The 17,121-nt window shown below is 49.2% G+C and overlaps 7 protein-coding genes across 7 annotated transcripts; 4 read left to right on the top strand and 3 right to left on the bottom strand.

Moving 5' to 3' along the window:
- Window positions 1-1,634: 1,634 nt before the first annotated feature.
- ALT_9513 (uncharacterized protein) lies at window positions 1,635-1,923 on the top strand (the record flags this gene model as incomplete). The annotated part of the gene is made up of 2 exons (XM_033559966.1): window positions 1,635-1,704; window positions 1,760-1,923. The coding sequence occupies 2 exons, from the start codon at window positions 1,635-1,637 to the stop codon at window positions 1,921-1,923; spliced, it is 234 nt and encodes a 77-aa protein (XP_033415857.1).
- Window positions 1,924-4,372: 2,449 nt separating this feature from the next.
- ALT_9512 (NmrA/HSCARG family protein) lies at window positions 4,373-5,397 on the top strand (the record flags this gene model as incomplete). The annotated part of the gene is made up of 3 exons (XM_033559965.1): window positions 4,373-4,546; window positions 4,602-5,013; window positions 5,069-5,397. The coding sequence occupies 3 exons, from the start codon at window positions 4,373-4,375 to the stop codon at window positions 5,395-5,397; spliced, it is 915 nt and encodes a 304-aa protein (XP_033415856.1).
- A 1,313-nt stretch (window positions 5,398-6,710) lies between these two features.
- Window positions 6,711-7,622, top strand: ALT_9511 (uncharacterized protein; the record flags this gene model as incomplete). The annotated part of the gene is made up of 1 exon (XM_033559964.1): window positions 6,711-7,622. One exon carries the CDS (start codon window positions 6,711-6,713, stop codon window positions 7,620-7,622), a length of 912 nt encoding a protein of 303 aa, XP_033415855.1.
- Window positions 7,623-8,174: 552 nt separating this feature from the next.
- Window positions 8,175-9,015, bottom strand: ALT_9510 (uncharacterized protein; the record flags this gene model as incomplete). Its single annotated transcript, XM_033559963.1, has 3 exons — window positions 8,175-8,264; window positions 8,324-8,532; window positions 8,583-9,015. 3 exons carry the CDS (start codon window positions 9,013-9,015, stop codon window positions 8,175-8,177), a joined length of 732 nt encoding a protein of 243 aa, XP_033415854.1.
- A 628-nt stretch (window positions 9,016-9,643) lies between these two features.
- ALT_9509 (SRPBCC family protein) lies at window positions 9,644-10,126 on the bottom strand (the record flags this gene model as incomplete). Its single annotated transcript, XM_033559962.2, has 1 exon — window positions 9,644-10,126. The coding sequence occupies one exon, from the start codon at window positions 10,124-10,126 to the stop codon at window positions 9,644-9,646; it is 483 nt and encodes a 160-aa protein (XP_033415853.2).
- Window positions 10,127-12,152: 2,026 nt separating this feature from the next.
- ALT_9508 (uncharacterized protein) lies at window positions 12,153-13,881 on the top strand (the record flags this gene model as incomplete). The annotated part of the gene is made up of 6 exons (XM_033559961.2): window positions 12,153-12,193; window positions 12,289-12,306; window positions 12,359-12,868; window positions 12,931-13,164; window positions 13,215-13,462; window positions 13,580-13,881. The coding sequence occupies 6 exons, from the start codon at window positions 12,153-12,155 to the stop codon at window positions 13,879-13,881; spliced, it is 1,353 nt and encodes a 450-aa protein (XP_033415852.2).
- Window positions 13,882-14,688: 807 nt separating this feature from the next.
- On the bottom strand, window positions 14,689-16,983 carry ALT_9507 (DUF4246 domain-containing protein; the record flags this gene model as incomplete). Its single annotated transcript, XM_033559960.2, has 1 exon — window positions 14,689-16,983. The coding sequence occupies one exon, from the start codon at window positions 16,981-16,983 to the stop codon at window positions 14,689-14,691; it is 2,295 nt and encodes a 764-aa protein (XP_033415851.2).
- Window positions 16,984-17,121: the final 138 nt, after the last annotated feature.

The following is a 17,121-nucleotide window of genomic DNA, read 5'->3' as shown; positions in this document are numbered from 1 at the left end:
GGTGGGAGGCAAGTAAATTAGGCAATTGATCTCCGCGCATTATACCTATCATTTCCCAACAGCGGCTATTCGTCATGTTGACAGTAGATATGGTGAAAAACAATGGAAAAAAATAGCCACAGATTGCTTTTTCCATGAACAATGGTCCTTGTGGGAAAAATTACTCCGCGCAAATGCACTCAAATCCTGTATCCAATCGCCGGTGGAGGTGTCCCTTTTGTAGATCATGATTGTGGCCAACTGAGATGTGGAGCTCCCACGTAATCACACAGTGAACTGGGGCCTCTGAAAGAGGGGCAAATCTCTGCGCTCAATATTGCATCACCGGTAGTTCTTCAGACTTTACTCTACGGTGCGATGGTCTAATCATGCATAGCCTGCCTTGCATTCGTGTTATAAGGAGGCACATATCCCCTTCGTCGGCTGTAGGAAGCCCAAGTTGGAGAATCAGTCTAAGGTAGTGGGACACACGGATCATACTCGGATACAGTCTGTTGGTTGGTTAATTGATATCATTTACCCTGACCCCTCGCCTCGATAGTTGGATTCTAATTTCTAAACCACAACCTACTAGGCTGGATACGGATTCGTATTTTAGTCTAGTCGGGTAATCAACTTCGACAGCGATATGTAGGCTACTACAACTATATATATCCGCGTACGTACATGTAGAGTGATCCGCTTCCAGAAGGACGAACTTAGAGCCTAGTCAAGGCCCGCCGTGGCCTAATTGCCGTTTCCAATATCAGGCTGCCCCCGTGACGCTCGACTCTGAAACCGTTGTGACGCCTCAGGGAAGTCCAGCACGGCCTCGGCCGTCCTAGCCCGCGAGACGAAGTCTGGTTTACCTTTCTTACATTCGGTTGAACCTCCCAGCAGACTCGAGACGCTTTTGAGTGCGTCTCCCACTTCACTCCGTAACTCCCTAATTATAGTAGCGACGACTCTCCAACTCGCGCCCCACTCCCTCCCGGGCGAAACCCTGAAGTTTAGGGAGAGATCTATTAAAAATGTCTCCCCTCTATAAAGTCTTATCATTTTTAGGTATTTTCTAATAGTTTAAATTTTGGTTATTTCTAGAGATTAAGTTTGAATAATAATCTAAATCTTATTATCTTACACTTTTAGGCGATTCAACTCAATTAATTCTACCATAAACGATGACACGGTGAATGGGAGGCTCAGAATCGGCCACTTTTGACGCTTTTCTAGGCCGCTCGCTGTCGGCGGTCTTGCCGTCATGTGTACCAAAGGCCACGGCCGGCAAGGTCTACTGCCACCCGTACTTCGCGTTGGCCGTGCCTGGTGCCTGTGCCCATTGATTGGTGATGTCTAATTTATACTATAGCCGCTGCAGGGCCCCATCCTTACTCACCTTCCATCAGCCTTCCTGGCGGAGGGGAGCCATTTTTGGCTCCTCTGTTAACTGTTCTGCTTCCCTGAGTCTCCATAAATATCGACCACCATGACCTCTGACTGACCATCCTCCGTCGCTCTCAAGTAATTCCTCTAATCTCAGGGCTGGCTTTTCCAACGGGCGAGGCTCTCAAAGTGAAGTAGTATAGGTCTCGATCATTCTCCCGAGTCTTCGCCCCTCCTGCCTCTTCATTGATCCAACATGGTGTTCCGACACCATGACTTCTCCCTATGTTCTGTCCGGCGATGAGAGCAACGCTAGCTCAGCCCTGCCTGAGATCCGTCAAGGTATGCTGCAGAGCGCTCTTCGCTCTGTCCCAAACTAAGATTGCCCCGTCTCTAGATCCGAACGCCAGTAGCCTGCCATCTGGGGAATACGGCACTGATTCAACTATCTCCGAATGGCCTTCGAAGCTCCACTGCAGGGTACCAGTGATACTGTCACAAACTCTGGACCTTGACAGTCAGGTCCAAGGAGCCAGACGCGAGAAGTCGGCCGTCTGGTGAGAAAGCTACTGACGTAACTGGGTATAAACGGCCCCTGAGGCTTTGAAAGCCACCTGTCGTTGTGTCCAAAAGTTGAGAATTCCGAGTAAAGAAATCAGGAGCCGGCAGCTGGCGATTAGGTGAGAAAGTTATTGAGCCAAAACCACTTGAATTGGCCTTTGAATTTTTCTGTGGTACACCCGTCGTGACCTCCCAGACCCGGACTGGATGACCATGGTGGTCAGATGCAAGCAGTCGTCCGTCGGGTGAGAACGCGAGTAGCTGGAGTATCAATGCATCTATTATTCCCTCCAGGGCACCAGTGGCGGTATTCGAGACTCGGACTGCCCTATCAATGGAGCTAGAAGCAAGCAGCCGGCCGTCCGGGGAAAGTACCACTGACAACACCTGGCCTGTATGTTAACCCTTAAGAACCTGCTGCGTTGGCCTGGAGGCGGACAGAATATCAATGGTGCCGACAGCCAGTAGTTTGCCGTCAGATAAAATGCAATTGGAATGGCCCGACGTTGGACATTCTTATCAGTGCTGCCAGTGGCCAACAGGCGCTCAGTTTTCCACTCCTTAAATGTTAGAATAGGAAAGTTTTCAGGACAGTTGAAATCCATTCTCTATGCTTTCAATAATGTCTGTGCCGCTGGGCATGAAGGTGAGGGCTAGTAGCTGCTCACAGCACGCTCTTGTATAAACTGACCACATTGAACATTACTGCAAAGTTCTAGCTCTTTTGGTCGATCACTCCAATCATCTAGACTCAGAAGATATGCCTTGGGCATGTGATAGTTTACATTTGTTGCTCCTGCATCACACCGGAGCTACTTCCTAGTAACAGCCTCACTATATCTTGGTCTTCCTCAGCTCTAAATAGATGTGAACGTCAATCAAAAGTAATTCTATAAGCTATCTGTTCAAGTTTCATCACAGTTCCAACACAGCCTGATACTGAACTTTATTAGCTAAGAAATCCTTAAACACTTCCTGGATAGTCTTTACGCGTTTCCTTTTATACAGTTGAACAGTAGGTTAAATACCGTGCTGTGTTGTAAATTTAAGCATCTCAAAATGTTCAGCCCTGGACGCAACCATGCTAGAAAAAATATGATAGGCGTTTCCGAGCATAGACCCAGCCCTTCAAAACTGTCAGCCCCATCCTGGAGAGGCCAGGCTATGAAGACTCATGGAACGGTCATAGGTCCTGATGAAGCATTTGCCTTCGTTTTATCGGAACTCTGTGCGCGTCCAACCTCCTCTCTTTCTGATCGGGCCTGGATGGTCGGGGACCGTGTTTATGAACGATGGAACGGGCCAGTGTACCACAGAGGAGGGATGCGACAGTGCCTAACGGACCGGCAGCTGGGATTCGAAATCATCAACTGCGTCCTCCAGGATCGACTCTTCCCGTTGAATTCACTATTCCGGATCCAGTCATGGCCAATTCCTCTCAACACTTGGAACAGTACCCTTCAGATCCCCTCGCCGTCGAAACTGCATCCTTAGACATCTTTAGGGATGTGTTAACGGACGTGGGTCTATACCAAAATGCCATGGAAATCCACTGCCTTACCCCAGCATGCCCTGTGCCGGGTATGAAGGACGAGATGATCCCCACGGAATGAAGCAGGGTAAATGATTCAGGTGATGTACGAGAATGATGGGTGGTATTCTGTCGGCTATTTAATAGTAAGGAGTGGTGCTGGCGAAGATGAATCTGGCGGTTGATGCCCCTCGGGCCCATTCTATGCCGATGAGGATGGGGAGTATGTTAACAAATGGATACTTTCAGGATAATTCCTCATTTGCTGTTATTCTCTTGTCGATAATTATCATCTATCTCTGTCCTAGCCATTACTTGTTAAGCTGTTGTTTCACTCGGCCTTCGCACGGTCTTTGCTATTACCAAAAGCTCACGTAAGTAAACCGTCCAGTGGCAGCAGCAAGTGACAGAATAATTAATGGTCTGCAACCGGCTAGCTTTATAACCCCACTTAGACTCCGCTGGACGTGCCAATAAAGTCCATTTTCCAACTTCACTGCCATGGGTTGGATATGCCCCACAACCCTAAAGGCTGTAGTAGGCTCCTTTAGTGGCAACATGGCTTACGTTCTAAATTGACGAGGAGATCGATAACACATGTTTTTGTCTCACTAAAGTGGTATCGTCATCGAACTGTATTCGGACGTTCAAAAACGCGATCTGACAAATTGTCTCTGCAAGGGTTGGGGGTATCAGCCAAGATAGAAGCAGCGGAATCGGTCTACAATTTAACGCCGAGCTTATTCATACGCTGCGGATGACTTGCTTGACTGAGGGAGTTTATTTGCCTTGCCCAAATCAAGGTTTGAGACTTAAGGCTTGTAAAGTTATAAAAGCTCTCCGGACGTCTCTCGACCCTTCAGTTTAAATCACCAAGCACACCAAACCACAAAAACTACTTCGATTTCAACCTCCGCCATGCCTAAGCTGATCACCGTATTTGGCGCCACCGGCAACCAGGGTGGTTCTGTTATCGATGCCATCCTCGCCGATCCCCAACTCTCAAAGGAATTCAAGGTCCGAGGTATCACCCGCGACACTAGCAAGAAATCAGCCCAGGAGCTAGCCAAGCGGGGTGTCGAAGTTGTCTCAGTAAGATTCCACTTAATCAGCTAGACCTTCAGAAGCAATCATTGATAAAGCTTAGGCTGATTTGAGCTCTGTGGACTCTCTTAACACAGCCCTTGAGGGCTCCCACACCGTCTTCTTGGTCACCAACTACTGGGAAACTATGAACGCCGACATTGAATACTCCCAAGGCAAGAATGTGACCGACGTTGCCAGAGCTGTCGGTGTCTCTCACCTCATCTTCTCTTCCCTGCACCATGTGAAGGAAGAGAGCAAGGGACGACTGACCCATGTTCCTCATTTTGATAGCAAGGCCAATGTTGAGAAGTATATCCGTGCTTCCGGGGTCGGATGCAGCTTTGTCCTTCCTGGATACTACATGAGCAACTTCAAGCAGATGCTCAATCGGGCTGAGGACGGCTCATACCAGCTCTTCTATCCTGTTGGCAAGCAAGCCAAGTTCCCTCTGTTTGACGCCGCTCAGGATACAGGTAAGGGTGTCCTATATCCTATCTTCCTGGAACAGCAACTGATGTATCTATGCAGGTCTCTTTGTGAAGGCCGCGATTAAGCACGCGGATCAGTTAAAGAACAAGCAACTCCTGGCAGCTGCCAAGTACTACACCCCTGAAGAAATTGTGGACACCTTCTCTAAGGTTTCCGGCAAGAAGGCTGTTTTCATACAGGTTTCTCCGGAGCAGTATAAGGCCTCCTTGCCCCCTGCTCTTGCGGAGGAGTACCTTGAGAACCACTTGTTCATCGAGGACCCTGGCTACTACCTGGAAGAGCCCTTGGAGCCTAGTCTGGAGCTACTTGACTCTAAGCCTACTACCTGGGCGGAGTTTGTCCAGAAGAATGTTTCCGCCTGGAAATGAGTTTAGTTCTCCTGTCACTATGAAAGGATCCTATCCTTGGAGTGGAAATCCGAAATAGAATCATATCGTTCTCGAAAATTTGTCCAAACTACTCAACATGCTATGGGCATCGTGTATAGTTATCCAACATCGATCGGATCTGATTTTTCGCCCATTTTCGTGACATTTAGGTGATGCCACTACTCAGACAATGTCAAATATAAGGCATCGTATGGAGGAACAATATCTCCGTAGAGAGACAATATCTCCGTAGAGAGAGTCGTCCGTACGGCAACTAGGATCGGTCCTCTTTCGACACCTGATATATCAGCTCCTTGATAGAAAAGTAATAGCTTTGTCGAATACTTTCGGCTGTGTAGGAGGCGCTGACACTCTATTATAATTATGGTCCCTGGCTTCTGTCCGTGAACATTTGTCCACTAAAGAGTCTTTAGTAGGCGTTTTCGCGGACATAAACACAGCTTGTCAAGCACCTACCCTGTCTTTACCAGCGTTCATGCAGAAGGAGGTGCTCCAGCGAGGCACACAAGGATAGCCCGTGCGAATTGAGGTCTCCCATGGGTTCCAGTACGTCGCTTCGCCTGATTCCCTCGGAAGCAAAACCGCCTTAGTACTGGCATTTCCTTTTGATAGGAGTCATTTCTTCGCTAGACTCTATGGAATTCCAAGTCTAATCAAAGGGATCGTCCCATTCTAACTTCCCTAAAACCAATAAACTTTTCAAAAATGAACATTCTCTTTTTCGGAGTGCGCCGAAGTATCGAACAGGAATACCTAGAATTCATCCCCTTCAACGTTCCAAAATCTGGCTAGAAGGTCGCTCTCGGTGGAATTTCTCATTGACTAAAAATCGAGACGCAAAACTACGGTAAATATACGAAAATGAAGTGACTAAAGCGCTGCAATCCAAGCCTGTGGGGTTCCGAACTTGGAAGAAGGCCAAAGACCGCCATCAATACGTCTGGCTAGGTAGAGCTGGGTGGTCCCCAGGGATCTCTAGGGACGACAGGTAAACATACGGAGCTGACCAAGCTGCAGATCGGTGCCCAGCAAAAGAAGTGTCATGCTGGATCGGCCTTGAAGATAAGGCCGAAGCCCGAAACTTTAGTAAGCCGAATAGATTAATGAAGCAATGCAGTGATGAAATACTCAGCAAAATTTTCACGAGGTTATAACAATGAATTGGGATTTTTTACTCGCAGTGCATTTGACCCGCTTCCCACGACTGTCTCCCCTGGCGCAGCTTCCTCACTGACAACACTCTTCACCGTTTATCTCGTCCATATCTCGGCTGCTGACAGGGATAACAGCAAATGGCTTCTCCATTCGTTGCAGTCGCTGGCGCCTCGGGCGGACTGGGTCAGCTTGTTGCTATGGAGCTGATCAAAAAAGGCGTGGCCGTAAAGGCCCTCGTACGCCCGAACACTGATCCATTTCGTACCGAAAAGCTTCGCAGCGCCGGCGTTACCGTCACTCCGGTTAACTTCGAGGTACAAGCTCTCATTCCAGAGCTGAATGGAGCAATATGTGTCGTTTCCACGCTCCAGGGCTTGAAGGACGTTATCCACACTGTCCAGGGCAACCTCCTGGAAGCCTCTGTAGCCGCCAAGGTGCCCAGGTTCATCCCTTCCGACTTCTCTCTCGACTTCACCAAAACGAAGCCGGGGTCCAATCGAAACTTGGATCTGCGCCGAGAGTTCCATGCGCAGCTGAAAAAGTCGGGCGTCGCTTGGACGAGTATCCTCAACGGCGCGTTCATGGATCTGCTAGGTGGCGATTCGCCGATGATCAATCATTCGAGGAGGAAGGTGGCATATATCGGAGAGGCGACGCAGCTGCTCGATTTCACAACTATAGTGGACACTGCTGCGTACACGGCTGCAGTGGCTGCAGACCCGAATCCTGCACCCTATTTCCTCCGCATTGCTGGCGATACTGTCAATGTACAGGATATCGCGGACGCGCAGAGCAAGGTGGAAGGTACACAATACAAGCCCTCATGGATGGGCCCCGTGTGGTTCATAGAGTTCGTGATTCGGGTATTACGACTTTTTGGCGGTGAAAACGAGACGTTCCCTGCTTGGCAGGGCATGCAATACATGACGAACATGTTTTCTGGAGCTGGGAAACTCGAGCCGCTAGATAATGACCGATACCCCGAGCTGACTTGGACCAAAGTGGAGGATTTCTTCCGACAGCAGAAGAACAAGGCCTCCAATAGGTGACCCAATCGTCAACTGGTCGCAGATGTCATCGAAGCCGTCTGTTGGCATTTGTTCCTTTACATATGGATCCTGTTACTCGCCAGGACTTAACGGAGTCGGCGCTTGACTTGGTTGAGGGAATTTTGCTGGGAAATTTCAGAGTTACAATATTGATGTATCCTTATAATATTTGATCGCATTCACGGATATCGGACAGATCAAGACTACACATAACTTCCATATTGAGTAAAACTACGGCTGTAGCCACTGCTGTTTGTACTCCTTCAGACTAGATGCTCCAAAATCGCGCTAGAGATTTTGAGGGACTAAAAAAAATGGGGCCCATACATGCGAAGTTGGTAAGATCTATGAACAGGGATACTCGATCAGGGCCGCATATGGAGGTGCTGTCTCTTCCGTGAACATTATGTTCTCTGTATATAGGCAGAGGCAAGTGTTGGTTATAAACGACATGATTAATTCTTGCCATACGAGTGTTGGTAGCATTGCATCATTAAACATCAAGCTGAGATACAAGGATTGACGGACAGTCATTCTTTTTGTTTTCTTCTTTTACCACTTCTCCGAATACGGCCGGAGGTCTATTTCATGGGTAAATGAAGTCCTGGGCTGAGTGTGCAAAAACCAGTATGATTCCGCAATCTAGATAAATAATAATCAGTACAAGAATTGTTTGCCCCAGAGACTGCTCATACACTTACCCATTTGGGATCAATTTTTGAATCCGGGATTTCTTGACTGTAACCCTTAGTCTTCTCGGTATCAATGATCCCGTCAATGATAGCATGGGACACATGAACGCCCTTGGGCCCAAATTCCCGCGCGAGAGACTGGGACAGAGCACGAATTCCAAACTTGCTCATGGCAAACCCAGATAGTCCAGAACTACCTTTGAGTGCAGCCGTTGCACCTATTATAGGCAGTTAGAGATGTTATATAGTCAATTCGAGTAACTTGTACCTGTGAAAATGAGGGTGGGTGGATACTGTCCTCTGTCTTCATTCAACATCAAGGGCAGCGTGGCCTGAGAGAAGTTGAATGCACCCTTAATGGACGGTTCGAGGCTCCCTAGGAACTCTTCTGGGCTTTGTTCCAGAAAAGGCTTTCTGACAAATTTACTAGCAACGTTGTAGATCGCTGCTGCGATGCTAACATCAGGACCAAACTTGGTCTTGATTTGTTCCATTGTCGAACTCATGCTCGAGGAGCTGGTCACGTCGGTAGGTACGCCCACTGCAGAGCCTCCACTCTGCGTGATGTCGTGAACTATGGGATCGAGGGATGTTTGCGATCGGGCAAGCAGAACCACAGGGTAGGCCTTTGCAAACCTGCGGGCGACAGCACTGCCTGTTCCCGGCCCTGCCCCGGCAATGATTGCGATTGGCTTTGGCATCTTCAATAATTTTGTGAACTTTACGATAATAAGAGGATTGACTGGCACTTCACAGTTACAGGTATCTTGAGGCAGGGTGACATTATCTACTAAGAAAGTAGACCATGACCCAAGGATTAGGTAATTCTCGGAGACTCGGGGCTCCCAGTGAATGCCGAGGATATAGGATTATGCAATCAATGTCAATCCTAGTCTCAAGTGGGGTGAATTCGTTGTGGCTTGGACCTAGCATACCCCAATCAGAAATGATGCTGTTGCATAAGGTTGATCTAGTCTTGGCTGTGTCCATCGATTCAGCCTCCAGTACACAAATGGAAATATGGGGCCCCTCATAAAAGCCAACTTGAAATTTCAAAGAGTCAATATTCGCACCCAACTTTGTTCGCAGTATCTTAATTTAGAGAGGGGGGGGAAAAATGACACGAAAACCACAAATCTCAAAATTGATGTAATATAGACGAAATGAGGGTCAATCAAGACATGATCCTTCTCCACAGTTGCGTAGATCTGTAGGCTTCCTTGAACGGATATATCGCCATTACTCATATGTCGTCCTGAAAACTCAATCCTTATCGTATTCAGGGTACATCTGCTAATAAGCATAAAAAATTCATGTCCCTTTTGATTCTCAAATCTTTCCATCTCTGGCCAACTCCCGCAAAACAGTAATTGTCCCCTCCACAGCCATCTGGCTCATTTTCTTCTCCTTCTCCAAAAATGCTGCGAGTTCTGCCTTGGAGGCTCCCGGGTGTCTCCACTCGAAGGTATAGGTCATATACAACTCCCCATCAGCGCCCTCACTGATCACATTGCTAATACTGCTTCCGTCCGGCTGCACGAAGGTCACTCTGGAAGGTTCGTATGCTGTGACTGTCTCTCGCACTTTGCGCTGGTCTTCACAGAAAACTATTTCGCGAACTGTGACTGGATTCCCTGTGGATGGATCCGTAGATTCAGAGATAACGGTGGTGGACTGGATAGCCTTGGGAACGAAGGTTTCGGCGGAACGGATTTTGAGGAGTAGGCCGGCCCATACCTGCCCTTGCTTGAGGGTTGGACTAGCTCCTGCAGGGTTGAGAGGGGCAGTGAAGGCGAGGTGGTTTGCAGGCATGGTTAAATGGTGGAGTTCCCAAATGATCTGCAGGAGAACGACGAACGATCTTTAGAGGTATATATTTACCATGCATAAGAATGGAGAAAAGAATGCCTTCAACTGGCTTAGAGCCTCACCACCTCGGTCATGTCATAGTCAGCGAAGACCGAAGAGCGAGAGGTGACAAATCTCGGCACTCAACGCTGATATCCGAACCCACGCGGATACTCTGCTTGAACGCTATTGACCTATGTCGCCCCAGGGTTTCGACTGAGATCAAGTCATCCAAGGTTCGTTTCTGTCAGCTTCGGTCTTTTGCTCAGTCAGCCGCAAGGGGTCGGGGTCCCGAATCAAGCGAGAAAGTGGACCCAGATCATGCTACTTAACCATACAAAGCCGGGAAAGATGGCCATTCACTAACTAGTACTTTCCCATTATCATCGTTTCTCTACAATGGCAACTAAGTGACCCATCGTTGTCTACGCCCACCATGCTGGCCCGAACCCCAAAAGAGTAATCATGGTTCTGGAAGAGCCCAAAGTCCCCTATGAGGTTAAGCTACTTGAATTTCTGGAGATGAAGCAAGCTGCCTATGAGAAGATTAATCCTAACGGCCGGCTCCTGCAATTGAAGATCCCAAAACTGGAATCACTCTCTGGGAGTCCGGGGCAATCATCGAATACCTTGCGACGAAGTACGATGAAAAGAGCGAGTTTCCCACCTAACTCCCCGGAGTTCTACCATGCGATACAATAGCTCCATTTCCAAAGATCAGGCCAAGGTCCATATTTTGGCCAGGCTGTGTGGTTCAGAATCCATCATAAGAGCAGCTCCAGACTGCTGTCGAACGATATGTCAACGAAATTCGGCGTGTGTCAGGGGTGTTGAATGGGGTCTTGGCAGACCGCAAATACCTGGTCAATGATAAATGCAGCTATGCGGATATTGTATTTGTCCCTGATTTATGGCGGCTCCCGCGGGGCGGCTCTCACCGGGAATGAGCTCGTTCCATGGGTGGCGGGTGATGCGATCGATCTGGAGAAGGACTTTCCCAATGTCTATGCATGGCTGAATAGATTGAAATGACGTCCTTCAGTCATCACCGGTCTAGGTGCTGAGTCTGAGGCTCTCAAGAAGCTGTGATGGGTAGTTCATGTATAAGTAAGTAGTGAGGCACGGACCAAACAACTGTGGCTTCATATTCCCCAATCCCCATGCATTCATATGTATGTAAGCTGTTCGTTGGTACTATGTAGCATTAGTATAAGGTAGGTTAGTAAATATTCTACTGCAATACCTGTATTACTTACGGTATCTGGTATTCATCGCGCTTATTATAGTCGAAGCTAAGCTATTGCAAGCAACTTCTTACTCGGTGTTCATTTCGGCACGGTACTTTGCACCGCAGCTTGTCCCGAAATCCTATGACCGCTCTTTCAATCATCAAATATTTGCACCTGTCGGGACTTTTGGAGTTGGGGGAACCAGGCGGGGAATTGGCCCACACCTTGCGCCCTATTGTTGACAAAACTCAATTATCTGGAAACTGATGGCTTCCCCACAGGCACTAACTCCCTAGAAGATAAAACTCATATAATTTAAGATGTACATAAGCAGTTGAATTTCCTGGTAAACTACCTGTGCATTTTGTCTAGCTTCTAGCGTTTCTCCCGCTTGGTGCCACTTGAATCTTCATATCACTCAACCAAAGGCCTTACATATGTCAGTCACTTTGACTCAGGCTACTCCAAACAGGACGGAGTCCTCGCTGAATGCGCCGACCGCTCAATCTAGATATACTACGGCCAAAGCGATCTCTTCAGCAGCCATTTCAGCGCAAAATGATACAGATAATGCCTTTGTGGACGGATCTAGGGATGGGACACACCCTCATCATGCCAATATGCAGAGATTTGTGAGACACGAAGGTAGTCCAGCACTCAGTCTCTCCAGAGCGGCCGCCACTATCCTGATATGTACATTGGCTGGGATTACATTTGTCGGCAGCATGAGCACTGGCCTCCTGACTATCGGGTTACCCAGAATGGCGACCGATCTTCACCTGCCGGACAACTTACTTTTATGGTGAGTGAGAGCGGTTTTTTCACCGATCCTATTGTGTACAATTGGAAGTTTAGGCTTTGGTTACATTATGCTTATCAGATCTGTGAAATTCTTAGGCCTTCCTCGGTGTATTCGTAAGCAGTCTCCCGCCTCAAGCAACACACAATGATACTAACGTTGCGATAGACTTGCAAATGGGTGCTGCCTCCTACTTGCTGGTTCGTTAGCAGACTTAATTGGGAACCGCATGATCAATCTGGCAGGATGTGTGTTACTCTGTGTTTTTATCCTCGCGTGTGGCCTCGCTCAAACCGGTGTCCAATTGATTCTATTCCGCGCTTTTCAGGGGGTTGCCACCTCGATGTGCCTTCCAACTGCCTTTAGCATCTTGACAGATACCATGCCGACCGGAACACGACGGAACGTTGGTTTTGCATGTCTAGGATTGGGCCAACCTCTAGGGTTTTCCTTTGGGCTTCTCTTTGGCGGCATTCTCGAATCATCGTCCCTTGGATGGAGATTCGGCTACTATCTGTGCACCGGAGCCGCGTTGATTCTGGCGATCATTAATTATTTCAAGCTTCCAAAGAGTTCACGGAATCAAACCATGTCGTGGCGAAGGCTCAAGGCAGAAATTGACTGGATAGGCCTTGCCCTGTCCAGTTCCGGTCTGGGAATGCTTTCCTACGTTTTTGCGTATGTCAACCTCGCCTCTGACGTGATTGCTGCTCTCTTAATCGCAAGCTAAGTTAGGCTAGTGTCATCACGGGAGACGTCTCCAGTATTAAGAGAGGATCAAATATTGCGCTGCTCTGTATCGCGACAGCGCTACTACCGGCCTTTCTTTTCTGGATGAATCGACAGGAGAAGCTGGGAAGACCAGCCCTGATTCCTAACTCCCTCTGGCGTAACAGTGCATTCACTTCTATCTGCCTCATGGTTTTGCTCTCCTGGGCAGTTCTCAATGGAATGGAAACCATACTGAGTCTATTGTATGTCTTCCGGTCTGACCCCAAGACTCAGTAAATCTAATTAGGCGCAGCTTCCAAAATGTTCAGCAACTGTCTGCCTTTCAGGCATCCCTCCGATTCTTACCGAATGTGATTGTCGGAATAGTTTTGAATCTGGCGACGGGCCTTCTTGTTCACCGTCTTCGTGCTGACCATCTAGTGCTCTTCACTACCTTCCTGAGTGCTGGTTCACCTCTACTTATGGCTGTCATTGACCCACATTGGTCTTGGTGGTATTGCGCCTTCTGGGCCGTTCTATTGGGGCCTCTCTCTGCTGATGGTAAACAAATTGACACGTTTCCCAGTCCCTCAACTGGTTTTCGTTCCATGCTGAATGGAAATAAACTGAGGTGGCAGTTTACTTCGAAGTGTGCTAATAAATAGTCATGTCTAATAGTTATCTTTACCGTTGCGAATTTAATCATCACCGACGTCTTCTCTCCAGCGACCCAGGGACTTGCAGGCGCTGTTTTCAACACCATTGCCCAGTTTGGGACATCCGTTGGCCTTACACTTTTCGCGATCATATCTGCTAGTGTAACAAAGGAGTCCTCATATGTACAGAAGGGTTCGCCCGAAGCTCTCTTGTTGGGATACAAGGCTGTGTTTTGGACTTGTTTTGCACTTATGTTACTTGCCACTGGTATTGGTGCTTGGGGTCTGCGAACAGTCGGAAAAGTGGGATTGAAGAGAGAATAAGGCGCTCATGGGATGATCGGATCGTGCCTAAAAGATAGCAAGCGTCGCATCCGCCTTTTCCATCATGAAAGACTGGGATGATATGCAAGCTGAGGATGACTACAATAGTATGTAGTGTACATTATTCAGCATCAATGCATGTAGTCAGTGCATGGGTACTGAATACACACCCAGCAAGCAACTTACTCTTCAGCCGCCTCACTCTCCAGTCGTTTCACATAGTTTCTGGCTTCGCGTACCGCCATCCAGGATTCCGCCAGGACATAATTAGCTGCTTTCTCAGCGGACTTGGCCCACAGAACCTGCTCCTTGACTGCCATGACGGATGGGTCTTCCTAGTGTCCGCTAAGCAGACTATAATGGTCAGTGATTCGTTCACATTCCGCCCAAATTCTGCAAGCTGACCTGCAGATCGACAAATCCCCCATTTGGGAGGACTGCCCGACGCTAAATTAGACCTCTGAGTTGACCCTCCATGGGATGACCAACAACTCAGCTAAGCATTAGCCAAACCACTAACCCACACAAGGCAGTTGGCACGCCGAAGTAGTATTTACAGCTTTGAACCATCCCTAGCATGTAATCTCTGGGACTGTATACTGTTTTGTTTGGGACGCTACCAGGCCATATTACAGATAGAACGATCATTTTCCGTATTTCCAGAATGTAAAGTCTCTTTTATCTTTTGTAATGTTGATCTACAGGGGGTTCTAAGAATTGTTACCGTGGATTTCGGTAGTCGCCATTCCTGGGTATTCTCTTCGCTGGCGTTCCGGTAAACATTGCAGCGCGTCATTTGATGGCTCATTAACAGTTAAAGTACGGATGACGCATGGATTTGATCCGAACAAGATTGTTCCAACGGTGCTCTTTCAAGAATTCACGCCGGTGCCGTCGGGCTTCAGGCAACCCCATGGGCCAGCTGTCGGTGCCTTGAATGATCTCGTCGATGATCTCTTGCGGCAATCCGGCCGCGGCCAGATCATGACTGATAGCCTGTGTCCACCAGTGATGTTGCTGTGGTGGCACGTTGCGGGTGGAGCACACGCGATAGTGAGGATCAACCAGGTACAGCGCGATGGAGCGAAAACATCCGGGCCGACTAGGATCGGCCAGGGCAAATGGCTCATAACGGTGCTCTAGGAGGTTGGGGAATGTGACCAAGCGCCCCTGTGAGACCCTGACCGTACCTTTGTCCTGCCAGGTTCTTGCTGCGTGGTTATCATAATCCAGGTCGATAGTCGAGAACCCCAGAATCTCCGCGACTGCTGCGAATTCTGTCGAGAGGTTTTTGCCACATCGTCGCGCTGGCACGGCTCGGTGGGGGTTCTCCCTCTGCCCTTGCTCTCGGTCCTCTCTGTATCGGTAGAAGCTTTCATCTAGCTTGGTGTTCTGACGAAAGGCGATCCGGGGTTCGGTGATATTCACCACATCATATGCAAACATAGCTGCTGCTACGAGATGCTCATTGAGCTGGCCCTCCATCCGCCAGTCCGTTCCTTTGTAATCCCCACTATCTGGAGTGAGTTCGATATTCTCCATTTTCACGATAACTTGCAACCCATGCTCGCGGAACGTATCCTGGAGCCGGATGGTATAGTACTTATGGGGGGGCGTGACTGGCTTGTAGGGCATATGGTGCCAATCTTTCCGCTCGCGGACCATATCAACCACGGCCTTTTCATGATGACGCCCCGTCTTCCATTCATTGTAGGAAAACGAGGTCCCAGGTTCCGGATGGCGGAAGTGCAGCAATCGCCGCAACTTGCGTTCGATATGCCACCAGGGAGATTGCTGCCAGTCGTCTGGCACTGGAACGGGAGTGGCCGACCTATCTTCTGGGAGATGAAGATATTCTTTCGCGTGTTGCCAGAGGTCGGAATCTGGAGGTGGTAGCTCCTTGTCTTCGTTTCCCTCCACGTCAGCAAGTCCTTCGAGCATTTCTTGCGCCTCTCGGTATCTTCTCCGGCCCTCGTCTGTTCTATCTCTCTCGCTCCTCAGGAGCACTTCCCGCAATTCACGGTACCGTCTCTTCTTAACCTTATGAGGAACTCGAAAGGCGAGTAGCCATTCGGGGAGCTCATTCTCCCACTCCGCTCCATACGTGATGATACGCAGTGGCACCGGCCCTAGCTGGCCTTGATTCAGTATATCATTCCAGCCGCGCTGGCCCTGCACCAGACAGTCATTCCACAATGGAATTGCCCGGCTCACCAGCGTCTCAATCGCACGGTAGAGGTCCCGGTGTGTCGGGTGCAAATTGTTGATGTAAGAGGTAATGCGCACCTGCGTCGATCGTTTATCCCCGACAAACTCCACCTCACAAGGTAGAGCCTGATAATTTGCGCTCCATCGATAATGGTGGCTTGTTTCTGTGTCGGAATGCACACCAAGATGCAGATGCTGCGCCTCCTCAATGCGCTTCTGCACATCCGCCGCGTCGGTCCTCAAATCAACGTGCATTGGGGCGACTCTGGTCGCACCTGAATATGCGCCCAAAATATCCTCTAACTCCACACGGCCTCCATCCGTCAGGACCAAACTCCGCCCGTACACTAGCGGAAATAGCATTGGATCCACAATGGACAATCTTTGTTTCGAGCGCCAATCCAACAAACCGAGCTGGCTCCATTCCTGAAGCAGGATTTTCGCCGCAGATCGGATTTCATCCGCCAGCCCTCCTGTGCCGTTCTGGAGCCCAGGAACATCGTCAGACTTACAAATACAAGACCCGGTATCGAGGACCCGGACATGTCTTTGGCGCTGGTATTCTTCGGCTTTGTCACGCAGCTCCTGCAAGCACCAATCCCAAGCCCGGTCACTCAATAGTGGATTCGTAGCGATCGAGGCCACGTCGGGATTTTGCCGCCAGCATGCGACGATCGCATCATCAAAAACCTCGATATACCAGTTCGGGAGGTCGGTCAGACGATTCATCACGGCCACCATCGCCAGCTCGCGCGCCGCGACGGCGGGAGCTTGACGCCACTCCTGGATACCGTGGGCAAAGCGGGCGTCCGACGGCAGCTCGTAGTCCAGGGGGATGGAGCCGAAACCGGGGACACGAAGCGTGCCGTTGCCGCTGTTGTCCATGGCGACCATTGGGACCTGGGGCGAGGATTTGTCGCGCTTGCTTTGTGGCCAATCAATCTGTTGGCTGCAGCCGCCGTGGTAGAGACAAAATGAAGGGCACGGTCTGATTCAAAGGAGAGCCATCGGCCTCCAGCTACCACTGTCTAC

This window comes from Aspergillus lentulus (assembly GCF_001445615.1).
Source record: "Aspergillus lentulus DNA, contig: Alt17, strain: IFM 54703, whole genome shotgun sequence".
Taxonomy (NCBI): domain Eukaryota; kingdom Fungi; phylum Ascomycota; class Eurotiomycetes; order Eurotiales; family Aspergillaceae; genus Aspergillus; species Aspergillus lentulus.
Note: the sequence above shows the minus strand (reverse complement) of the source record. Positions and strands in the feature narration are given on the sequence as shown.